General features: G+C 39.1%; 1 protein-coding gene across 5 annotated transcripts in view; it reads right to left on the bottom strand.

Moving 5' to 3' along the window:
* LOC109952567 (probable guanine nucleotide exchange factor MCF2L2) overlaps positions 1-12,474 on the bottom strand; it is a 64,499-nt gene that overhangs the window by 7,968 nt on the left and 44,057 nt on the right. For all 5 annotated transcript variants that reach the window (XM_020587714.1, XM_020587715.1, XM_020587717.1 and 2 more), the window contains 6 exons: positions 11,994-12,077; positions 9,360-9,474; positions 6,348-6,438; positions 4,583-4,696; positions 2,785-2,901; positions 2,526-2,675 (listed from right to left, as the gene is read on the bottom strand). In XM_020587714.1, the coding sequence (XP_020443370.1) occupies positions 2,526-2,675; positions 2,785-2,901; positions 4,583-4,696; positions 6,348-6,438; positions 9,360-9,474; positions 11,994-12,077 (671 nt within the window). The remainder of the gene's footprint in view (positions 1-2,525; positions 2,676-2,784; positions 2,902-4,582; positions 4,697-6,347; positions 6,439-9,359; positions 9,475-11,993; positions 12,078-12,474) is intronic.

Below are 12,474 nucleotides of genomic sequence, written 5' to 3'. Positions count from 1 at the left end.
GTAAGTCAACTCAGAGTTCAGGTTTGAACTCTGAGTTTGTTAAACCGCCTTCTTGAAATAGGCCCCAGATGTCATGTCAGAATGTTTTTAGATCCACACCACTTAATCAACAGACACACACACATTGATTTTCTTCATGTTTTGACTACTGCTATGGTCAGCTGCAAAGCTGGCACCAGAGACGTCACGGTTTGACGTTCCTGTGTAGAATGGGGCTAGCTCAACCCAAAGAGATAAATGTATAGGCCTGTTGTGGTTCAGGGTCTTTCATCCTTCAGCTGCCTGCGTGCATGTTGGGGGGTGCAAGATACCTGAGCATGTAATGTTAATTTTTACCTGTGTTCATGGAATAAATCAGCACTGTTTTGAAGTTACTTGGACTGCCTCGTCTCTCAGAGTTAGCATGGCTAAAAGAATTGGAAGACTACAGTAACTAGAGTCTATAAAAACCAAATCTTACATAATATATTTGATTCAACACATTGTCTAATGATTATCTGACTGATTTACTAATTTCTAACACCCCTTTTGCCACCCGGCCTGTTACAGCAAGGAAATAACTACTACGTGTACATCAGGCATGCACAATGCAGAATGGTGTAAGATTTGATTCTTATAGGTTATAGTTACTTTAGAAGCTTTATTTTTCATTTTAGTTTCCTTTAGTTGCTTTTCAGTTCTTCATTTTCTTTTAGTTATTTTTCATACCTTTATTTTCCTTGCCTATACATATTAAAACTGTATTGATGACTGCCGTATTGTACTGAGTGAAACTTTGGAACTGTATGCTGCAAATTCTGTAGAGACAGGATGTCTGTATTTTCAGGTAACCAGGTGTCTTATTTTACATTTTAACAAAAACCTGTTGGCCTGTTTTGCACCTTCACCTAGACCCGCTTAGCATATTCCAAGTTCTGCTTTGTCATGGGGTATCCTGCAGAGACAGGAGACCACCCATTGTTCAATGTTCATTGATCAAGCTGCAGCCTGAGAAACACACATACACACCTGGTTTAGATCACATTTCAGCAAGCAGGGGTTGACCTACTCACGCCAAATGGCCAATAGGATTATGAAGTGTAAAATATTGTACCTCTGTTCAGGGCAGGCCTAGCCCAAAAAGATAAATGTAATCAGAAAACGTAACTCATGGTTCAAAGAACAGATTTCCTGCATGAGCTTTGCCTCTCTATATATTATTATAACGAACATATATTATTACTCGTAATGTCTTCACTCCATTGTTCAGGGCTTTTTATAGTCGCGTGGCACGCGCCTAACTCTGAGTCAGACAACTCAGAGTTGATTAAACCAACTCTTTTCAGCTGTTCTGAAACCGAAAACACCGAGTTTTCCAACTCTGAGTAAGTCAACTCAGAGTTCAGGTTTGAACTCTGAGTTTGTTAAACCGCCTTCTTGAAATAGGCCCCTGGTTTTTGATGTATCCTGTTGTTGTGCTTGAGTATGTAAACAACATGACTCATTTTCAAGAACCCAGATATGCTAGGTGGAGTACTCTGAAAGATACTGTTGCATGTGTACATCCTATCCAGGTGTCTAAAAGTTCCAGACTATTTGCACAGGTGTGGCTGCAGCATCAGAGTGACTTACCATAAGATCATAAACACAGACAATGATGGCAGCTAAAGCATCTCCCTTCTGGACTGCTGAAGAGACAGAGTTTTATCTTTCAGTAATGAAATAGTTCATTGTTAATTTAGATGGGACAAGAATGCTGACCTCTTCAGATGTGTAGTGGACACCTAGGCTACAGTAGAACAAGTCAAATTGCAGTAGAAAAAAAATGACTATGTGGCCAAACAGCAAGAAGATGGTCTAGTACAGCAACTTTAAAATTCTTCAAAATATTGGATGACATCTTTGTTTACCATTCACTTTCCACTGTAGAGGAGGGAGGAGCTGACATCGGCTTTCTCTGTCCACCCGATATTCCACCAGGCAATACATCAACTTCATGTCACACTAAGTCACATAACATCATGTTTATCCTATGCCGTCCATTTTTACAGTAAGAAAACCAAATACATGCCATTAACAAACATTTTCCTAATGATAAAACATTCATATTGCCAAACATTGAAGAGGCTAAAGATTTAGTAGTCATCAGTATCCAGTCATTGTCATGTATATGGGGATACGTATACCCCGGTTTCTCTGTGTTCCATGTAAACACTATATGTCCAGTATGATCAAAACCAGGATACTCTTAATAGCCAGGACAGTCATGTCCATGTAACCCCACACTCTCTGTGCCACACTGTTGGGCACTTGTCAAACTCATGATGTCTCACAACCAAGTTGACATTTGTTTTTATTTGGCTGTTTACCAGGAAACTCATTGCCATGGTTCACTTTGTTTCAGATTCATACAGTGACACAACATTTGCAAATTTCTTTTTCTTTTGGCTACTGGATAAATCTGCTTCACTCTAACCAGAGCTCTTGTTGTCAGGGCGATCATATCTGTGTTAGCATGAGCTGGTGTAGTAAAAGTGCTAAATCACCTTGAGGCTGTTGTGTTTGTCAGTGTGTGCTGATAGCAGGTCTTTGGTGCACTGGACATCATTGGGCAGCTCCATCTCTGCTAGGTTTGACCCAAACGTCTGTAACATCTGGGCCGTGCTTTTCACTGTTGTGGCAAAGTTCTCTATCGCCTAGGGGAAAAGATCCACATGTGACTCACCATACAGCTGCTGTTAAGTTAAATCTGTGATTCTACAGCCCAGACAAATTCCCAGTGTCTGGCACTGCATGGTTACTCACAGTGCGGTGGTGTATCCACTGACTGTGACAGTACTCCAGGCATCCTCCTAGCTCCTGAGTCAGCTGGCCTTTATCCACATAGCCATGTAGGTCTGACAGAGAGTTCAGCATCACGATCTGCAATTGTATGCAATTTTGATCATGACCTACATTAGCTCAGTTTAGTAAAAAAACTTGCCTTAATTATAGAGAAAATCTAGAATGAGTGATATTGAGTTGCATTATAGGAAGAGTAGGATCCAATGTTTTTAGAGTCTGCCTCATGCTAGTAAGTAAGGTTCAGGATATCTCAGCCTCTGTTGCAACAGTTTTTATGCCATTTTGAGCATGATTTAGTGAAATAATAAATCACTGTGTATCAATTTAAATTCAATGAACTGATAAATGATTTACACCAAAAACACAGCAAGCAGAGAGTTTTATATCTTGTGAAAAATCCAGGGTAGTTCTAGATCCTGAAATTGATTGGAACAAAATCTAAGATAACTCTGCTTTCTTTATACACAGCCCAACAAAGAATCCAAAAGAGAACAAGATACTACTTGAAAGCCAACAAAAAAGCCCTGGGAGTGCGGTTTATTTTTGCATGTTGTATTTTTTCAGCTTTGTTTTTTATTCAATTATATTTGACAGTTTCTGCTGACAACCAGGGAACAAAATGTTTATCGGCTTCACCAGAGTACTGTACAATAAAAACACATAAAACAAAACAATGACTATAAAACAGATAAGGAAATACTGTTGGTAGACCAAAGCTAAAACAAAACAATAAAACAAGCTAGGCCTCGAAAGCCTGCTTAAAGAAGTGGGTCTTTAAGGCCAACTTAAAGGCCACTAGTTCGCTTTCTGCCCGTAGTTCTACCGGCAGAGCATTCCACAGTCTGGGGCCACAAATAGAAAAGGAATGGTCACCCCATTTCTTATAGCGGGATCATGTGACCACCAGCGACACTGTAAATGTAACAACACCTGTATGTGTCATCATCATCATTCCAGTTTCATGTCTATTAGTATTGTAGATTGTACATATGCACAGCTCCAGACCAGACAACGGTGTGCAGTGAGTGTGCCTTTACTAAATCGAGTAAGCAAAACATTATGATTATGATCAAAAGTCTGCTGAGCTGCGGCGGACTGCACAAGCTTATTCAAGATGCCAAACTGACACAATAAAGGGAAATCCCTTAGTGGGCCCTAGGGAAGTACCAGACTGCAGTGTGCCAACGCCAAAGAGAGCCCGGACAGTAAAAACTGTTTCCACAAACATATTTTAGCGTCCACAGCCACAAAGTGGTGTCTGCACATTCCAATATAAGAGCGCCTGTATTTTAATATTAAAAAACCAATAACAAGAAAAAGGCACCAGCTCACGAAACTGATGCTCCTAAGCAGGAGGAGTTTTTCTATTCAGTCCCACTTTTAGCAGCTGAGAGCAGTCTCTTAAATCAAACCATTTATTTCTTCTTTTATGTCATCCTGTTTGGACTACTGTAACTTGGAACTGCAAAATATGAAATACAAGAAGAAAACTCATAACACTTTACTTTTAAAACATAATTCAGTTTGGATCTAAGCTACAAGGTCCACCTCTAAGATTTTACAATTAAGTTTTTTAATAGTAGCCCCTGTTTTATTCACTCTTTTCATGTGTTTTTACTTTTACTGTCTCACAGCTTAACCATAGCATAGCATAAGAAAGATATTATATAAAAAAATTATTATTGAGCATGGGTTTTCATTGTTGGCAAAAACAACAGCAGATTTTACATGGCTGGTATTAAAGAAATCCTCCTGGTACCTTCATTTTAAAGTCGTCCTTGTGCAGCTTGATCCCGATGTCTGCTATAGCCCTGTGGAAGAACCTGGAGGGCCTTAGCACCAACACCAGCTGCAGGTTTCCTGGAAATGCCCCCTAGATAGCACAACTATTTTACTATTTTAAAATCAGCTCAAGACACATCTTTTTAAAATGGCTTTTTGAGTAGTGATTTATTTTTATTTTTTTCATGTAATTTTTGTAGTGGTCTTATTATGCTGTATCAGTACTACTATCAGTAGTACTAAAGTGCTGTGAAGCACTTTGTGACTTTTGATCTAGGAAAGTGCTATATAAATAAACTAGCTTACTAGTACACCCCATCAGTTCATTCACTCATTCATTCAGTAATTTTATTTAACCGAGCTACACTAACCAGCAGGCAAACACTGGGAACACCTGACAGAGACATGTATGACGGCATATGCTTGTTCTGAATGTGTCTTGTGAATATCAAACAATTAAAGGACCAAATTACTACATGAGATTATTCTAAAAAAAAAACAGACACAGTGACAGGTCTGTGGAGTTTGACTAAAGCTCAAATTTTTGAGTCGTACTGTTGGAGAGTCATTGAACTAACACTGGCCTTGTAGCTTAAGACTCACTTCTTTTTAAAACTTTTTAAAATTGCAAAGTCACACATAACAGTGACTCATTATTAATATCACATCACTCTCTTGATGACATATTTACATTAATGACCCTGGACTGTGCAAATATGCAGAGCTAACTGACCTGATAAGTAAGTACTAACAAGGGTGTAGATTTGGTCTGAATATTGGTAGGGACAAAACATATTTTTCCTAACTAAGGGTTGTAGTATAACCAGCAGATGGCCATTGATGTGTGAAGTAATTTTGGTAACACTACACCGGGTAAGAGTAAAGCTATTGAATATTCTTGTAGTAGGCCTCTCTCTTTATGGTGTTGCACTTTGTAGATGGTCCCTGTGACTCGTCTCACAGCTGCTGCACATTGAGACCAGTGTCATTTGTCCAGAGCAGAGGATGGCTCATTTTGTCAAAAGTGAGCTTGTAGCTTGTTGTCTACATTACTACAAAACCTGAGAGGCATTGTTTGTATTTTAGCAATGTTTCTCTTATGACTTATTGATCTGGAAACTTTGAATCTGTGGATATCTTTCCAACTTTACCAAAGTCAGCCACTAAAACACACCATTGTCAGCGCACTGACCGACAGCTGTCGCCTCCTCCATGTCTGGGAGCAACCATGACATTTTCACATAACATGAGCTTTAGATTGCCCCCTCTCTTTCAGTCAGTCAGGCACATCATAACAATCTAATAAGACGTCACCCCAAAGGTAATGCACACAGGTTTGCTCAAATATTGGTAGGGACATTTGTGTTCTCCCAAAATACTGGAAGAGACAAGTTCCTACTGTCCATATACAAAACTATGCCCTTAAGTACTACAATGCAACAGAGTGTGATTTCTACTGCCTACTACCCTGTGTAGGTCCAGAGCTAACACGGAGTCTAAACATAAAGCCAGGTAATAATTTCCCCTGTAAATCTTTAAAAAGTACACCAAAACAACTTCCAATCACTTTTCCATAGTTTTCTAAACCATTGGCACTAAGTCATTTGTCTATAAATAGTTTGTACTTGAAATGGTGCTTGTTTGCAATATCAGATGTACTGTAAACTTGTACTTTTAGTTATATGTACATAATGTATGTATTCATATGGTGAATTCAGTACCAGGTGCCTCAAAGTACTTACAGCAATCCTTGATAAAGAGGCTTTTACTGAGCTCCATTTGTCCTTCCGCCTGTCGATGATGATGATGAACCCAATACTGGCTGCATCCATGCTGCAAACAGGAAGGAGAGATCATATAAACTAGCTCTTTTGGATTGCTTCTTTTTCGTGTATGAGCCTGCTCTCATATTCATATGTTACAGAATCAGATGTGTGAATCAAATTCCTTAAAATTGGAGATTTACGGCTCCTGAACATGCTGAGCTCACAACAGAGAGGATGACAGAGATGAGGCTTAAAGCTAGGACCGATTGTACACCAAGCGTTACATAGCCCTCGTGGATAATGATCAACAATGAAAGCTTTAACTTACAAGAGGGTCACTGCTAACAGTTTAACATACATTGTAATGCAGTGAAATTTTAGCATATCTAGCAATAGTATACTGCATACTAAATAACAGGAGGTTCTTTTGAAAACAGAATTATGCACAGGGAACATACAGACAAGTGACACATGAAAGGAAAACCCAACATAAAGAGTGTCAGTAAGATGCTGGGCCACCCCGTGCCACCAGAACAGCTTCAGTGCACCTTGACTCTCCAAGTCAGTGAACTCTACTGGAGGGATGAACACTACTCTTCCAACAGATATCCCCTCATTTGGTGTTTTGATGATGGTGGTGAAGACGCTGTCTAACAGTTGTCTAATGTTCACGACCTGGTGACTGTGAAGGCCACAGCATCTGATTCACTTCATGTTCATCCTCATCACACCATCCAGTGACCCCTTGTGTACTGTGGACGGGGCCACTGTCAATCTGGGAGAAACCACTCATTTATTCAGGCTTTTCCTTTCATTCGGTTATACTGTTAGGACCAGCTGTTACATAATGCCTCTTAATTGTTTTTTTTTTTATCTTTCACATTTTTTGTGTTAATTTTATCCATTTTTCTATCTCTCACTGACATATTATCTAGGACAACTTACTAGTTAGAGAGAGCTGCTACAGATGCATCACACAATGTAGCACCAATACATAGTGTAAATGATTTCAGTGTCTGACCAGCCCAAGGATCACAATGACTGATTTGTGCTAAGTGATTTAACAATATGAAACTGGATATAAATACTGAAACACAAAAGTATCTGACAGGGTAAGCACTAAAGCCCATTTATTTATTTCAGTTTTGTATTTATAAATTAAGTATTTGTTATGGTTTTGGTTGGACTTCCTGTTTCATGCTTTTATTTTGTAGTCATTTCCTGTCTCTTGCCGCTGCCACTGATTGGCCTTATTTGCCTTCACCTGTTACTCATTTGCTTCTCTGGTCACCCTTTAAATTCACCTCATGTGCGGCAGTTAGTTGCGGGTCTGTCTGTGTTTCTTGCCTTGTGTTTTGCTCATGATTCCTCTCCTGTGTTGTCATTGCCGCCTGTGACTTACCCATCATGCTTTATGAACTACATAGACTTTGGTTGGGTAGTCTCTGCTCTCAGTTTTATTGTGATTACCTCCCTGGCTTTGCTGTTTTATGTTCTCTAGTGTTTTTTCTCAGTCAGCTCTGAGCTTAATTTTTGTCTTGTCTTGTCTTGTTTAGTGTTATGTTGAGCTACCTTCCGAATGTCAGTCACTTTATATTTGGTCATTGTTTCCTGCTCTCGCTTTGAGTTGTGTCTGCATCTGTGTCCTTATTTCACAAAACATTACTGTGTTTAGTCAAAGTACAACCCATTGTTCAAGTTCAGTTAATATTTCAGTAAACAGGGAGTAAACACGAAGGGGGCCCAGTAGATGATTTTGCCCATGGCCCTGTAGTAGACTGGTCTGGTCATGACACTGGACTACAATAAATTTTAATTTATATGGCTTTGTTCCTTTTTTAAGTTGTAGTGAAATAAGTGATGCCATCAATATAAATGGCATAAAAATCCTGAGCTCATGTTCATATATTTCTGAATGTGTGTTTAATGGGATACTGTAATATTGTGGTGCCTGGGAGACTAAATGGAGGTGTTAGACAAGACATGTAACTGATGGCCAATGCGTCGAATGAGGTCTTCCTTCAGCTAATTGGTGACTAAAGGGCAAGACCACAGACAACGCCGGGAGCAACACCAATTCAGTGCAGAACTAATGAAATGGGTGAATATTTCAGCCTTGCTGATTTCTGACAATAGCACCATGGATAATATTTTTGAGATAACCATTTGAGCAGAGAGATGTCAACAATGATGATCAACCCCAGTTAATGGCATTTGGGTGAAAAGGTCTATTATTCATTAAATAAACACTGAGCCAGTGAAGCTCTAACTGTGAGACAGAAATGTAAGCACGTGTCTATCAATATGAAATAAAAGTAAACAAAGCTGTGTGCTGACCAAATACATCTTCCCCTGCTGGTTAACATGTCAGCAGAGGGTGCTGTCTAATCATAAACTCCTATACCAAATCTTGATCTCAGAAATATCATTTCAGAAAGATGTCTCATCCTCAGCAAACATCAGTAGCAGAGCTTCTACACGCCTGAAACTAACGACTACTTCATTTGTGACTACAAGGACCAGTATGACCAGAAAACACTGGAATGTTTTACTGTAGCTCCAAATACTTCTACCATGAAGTGAATGTTGCCCAGATTGGCCTGTGTGTGTGTTATTTATTCATCTCTCACGAGGAAAAGCCATTTCTACCTCCAGTTCACCAGGCCGTGTCTTTATTATTATTATTATTATTATTATCCGTATAATGCCTGGACTGTGGTATTTTTCAATCTCAGCAATGAGGTTTTCTTCATCCACTGTAATTATCCATTAGAAAAACTACAAAGAAGCTAAAAAAAACAAAAAAACAAACCTAACTGACAGAACAAACAGAGGACAGGTTTATCAACATTGTATGGGCATAACGGGTGCAGGTGTGTTGACGTGCATGTTACATGCCTCCAGTTTGTGTTGCCTTTAAAAGTCTGATTATGTGATGATAGCCACTGTGAAAAGAAAGTGTTACAGTGTGTGTATGAGAGTGTGTACCTGGGGATGCTGGTCAGATAAGTAACTACATTGAGGAAGTCTTCCGCTGGCACTTCACTGAAGCCTGAATACTCTGGGAAGGTGATGATGGGGGCACCATCTTTCCCTCGCCCACCTGCAACACAAAACAGGACACAACATTTACTATCCTGCCTTCTAGTATAAACCCCCCCTTACACTGACAATATTATACATTCTGTACACGCTGTATCAGCCTGAAGTGGGATGACGTTATACTGTATGTTTATTCTAAATATCTTGTGCACAGCTTAACTACAAACTACAACACCTTAGGATCTATGCTAGAATTTAAAACAAATCTCTACTGGAACAAAGTTTGCTACATAACGTGAACAGTGATCTGAGGAGGATGAGCAAGGTTTCTAAAACTTTTAGAAATTTAAGAAAGGCAAAAAAACAAAACAAAAAAAATCTATCTCTGAAAGTCAGAGAATTTTATTTTACATGACTTTTGCATTTTCTTGTTTTGGTTGCTTTTCAGCCCAGCTGTAGGAAAAACAAGAGTTGTCTTGTTAAAAACAACAAGGAGCAGTTTAAAGCATAGAAATTAAATAGCACAGAGCATCCTGGAAAATTCTTGAAAATTTGAAAGCACAAATACACTTCTACTGTACTTCCAAAAGAAAGATTGCACTGCCCCCAAGTGGCCCAAAAAAAATCAGCTAATCCAGGTTTGAGAAATGTCTGCTTTTCTCATCTGACTAAATCAGGATAATAATGGCCTCATGCAGGCACCCTTTAACCCTCTAACGCTCTTTAATAGAAATGTTTAACATGCTTGAAGTAGCATAAATAGTGAAGCTGTTATGTAGCAATACATACAATACAGTGCATAGTAATTCTGTATATGAAAGCTGGAGGCTGTGGAGTCTGCAACGTTTTTTTACAAACTCCAGTATTAATGGGGTTTGTGTTTCTGATTAGTTTCACACAGAGGGAGAGATGAGTGAGAGCCACCATGGCTGAGCACCACCTGGACATATTCATGAATAGAAACAAAAACCAGTTAAAATTGTTCCAATAGGATACCCACATCCTACTAAGAAGTCACACACGCTCACAACAGACACACTGAAACCAGGTTATGTTAAAGTTGCATAACTCTGGAGGCAAGTAATACTGAGAGAGAGGTTTTGGAAACATTTGTTATTTTGGCTGTTGTGAGATGAGAAGAAGGAATGAAAAGCATCCCTGGAAAACCACACAGGCTGCTGTGCCACCAGTAACAACGTCTGGAAAGTCTGAGGGCACCCAGAACAAATGCTAGGATTGCAAAACCAAACTTTGAAAAATAAGATGACTTTCCCCCAGCTGGATAAATATGCATAAGTATGGGGCGCCGAATGTAAAAATAACACTTACACTAGTTTTCTCACATTTAGCTGAATGTGACAACAAGTTTTCTCACATTTAGCTAAATGTGAAAAAGTCTAAATGTAAATGTTAAATATAAATGTACATGTTAAATGTAAATGTAGATGTTAAATGTTAAATATAAATGTTAAATGTAAATGTTAAATGTTAAATGTAAATGTTAAATGTCTCACCAAGTGTAAAACTGAATATTTAGTCGCTCCACAGCCTTGCCCTATTACATCGCAGCACACAGCCCCGCCCATGATGCTGAACTCGAATCAGTGATAATGACTCAAAGACCTCAAACACAGCCCCGCCCATGATGCTGAACTCGAATCAGTGATAATGACTCAAAGACCTCAAACACAGCCCCGCCCACACCTGACTCTGTAACATTTACATTTACATTTAACATTTATATTTAACATTTACATTTAACATTTACATTTATATTTAACATTTACACTTAGACTTTTTCACATTTAGCTAAATGTGAGAAAACTTGTTGTCACATTCATCTAAATGTGAGAAAACTAGTGTAAGTGTTATTTTTACATTCGGCGCCCCATACATAAGAGTGTTCCTCAGTACAATATGAACTCTTATTTCATACTTTTTCAGACAGTAAGATATGCCTGTGTGACAGCAGCTGTGGTATGTGTGGTGTACCCTCTGAAGGTCTCAGATCAACCGTTATACATCCATTAGGCCAGTCTGCTGAGATTAACTATCCAGTCAACAAATGCTTCTGCATCACAGTTTAAGGCATAAGTTCACACAACATTGGGGTAGAGTATTTATTCTTCAGTTTTTGATTGTGTGAGTTTATTTTTGCAGGTTATAAACCAAAGTATTGCCCAAATTACAGTTTTTGCCTGACGATGGTACTAGAGGAATAATTATAAGTGCAGTGACTAAGGATTTTCACATTGTCTAATAAATACAGTGGATATGCGATAGGACATGGTGTCTCTCAGCTATACTAGCCCCTCCATGGCAAGCTGCCTACAGCCCTTGTTATTCCTGCTTCTCCACCCTTGGTTTTGATGGTCAGTCCTGACATTAGCCTCACGTGCCAACTAGCGAGGGTTCCAAAAAGTGTTTTACAAACGTGAGGCATCATTTTCAGCCACTGACTGAACGTGTTTTTAGCCCATTTAAAAAATAAATCATGTGATTTCACATTTGCATGTAACTTCTTGTTTTGTGGTAATAACCTGGTGTCTTTCTAGAAGTGCAACTATTAATGTAACATACCTGAGAGCAAGGCAAATTTTCGATGCAGCTGCTCTATGATGTCTACAGCCAGCAGGGGCCTGATCTCCTGCTGCATGATCTCATCTGCAAGGAAGGACACAAAGATCAGACTGTTCATAAATTCCAGACAGTCAGTGCAGGCACACACACATCCAAATGCACACAGTGAAAGTTAAATGCTGAAGAGTATAAATTAATAAGAAAGTGTAATCAGACAAGGTCGCATACATACCCTATAGGTAGGGGTAAATAAATAAAAAATGGCACTGGAGAAAAGGTCACAAACCCAGGAAAACACACTGAGGAATTATCAAGGTTAACAAAATGGTAAAGCATGCACAAAAATAGGGATGGAGAAGAAGATCAAGGAAATGTTCTCAAGCCAGCAACATATGGAACAGGAGGGTCATGTAACCAGAGCCACATATTTAAGCAGAGAGGATGTTCTGTATTGTTGGAACATCAAAGCAGGATGGTGTGG

The sequence above is a fragment of the Monopterus albus genome, unplaced genomic scaffold, assembly GCF_001952655.1.
Source record: "Monopterus albus unplaced genomic scaffold, M_albus_1.0 scaffold475.1, whole genome shotgun sequence".
NCBI lineage: Eukaryota > Metazoa > Chordata > Actinopteri > Synbranchiformes > Synbranchidae > Monopterus > Monopterus albus.
Note: the sequence above shows the minus strand (reverse complement) of the source record. Positions and strands in the feature narration are given on the sequence as shown.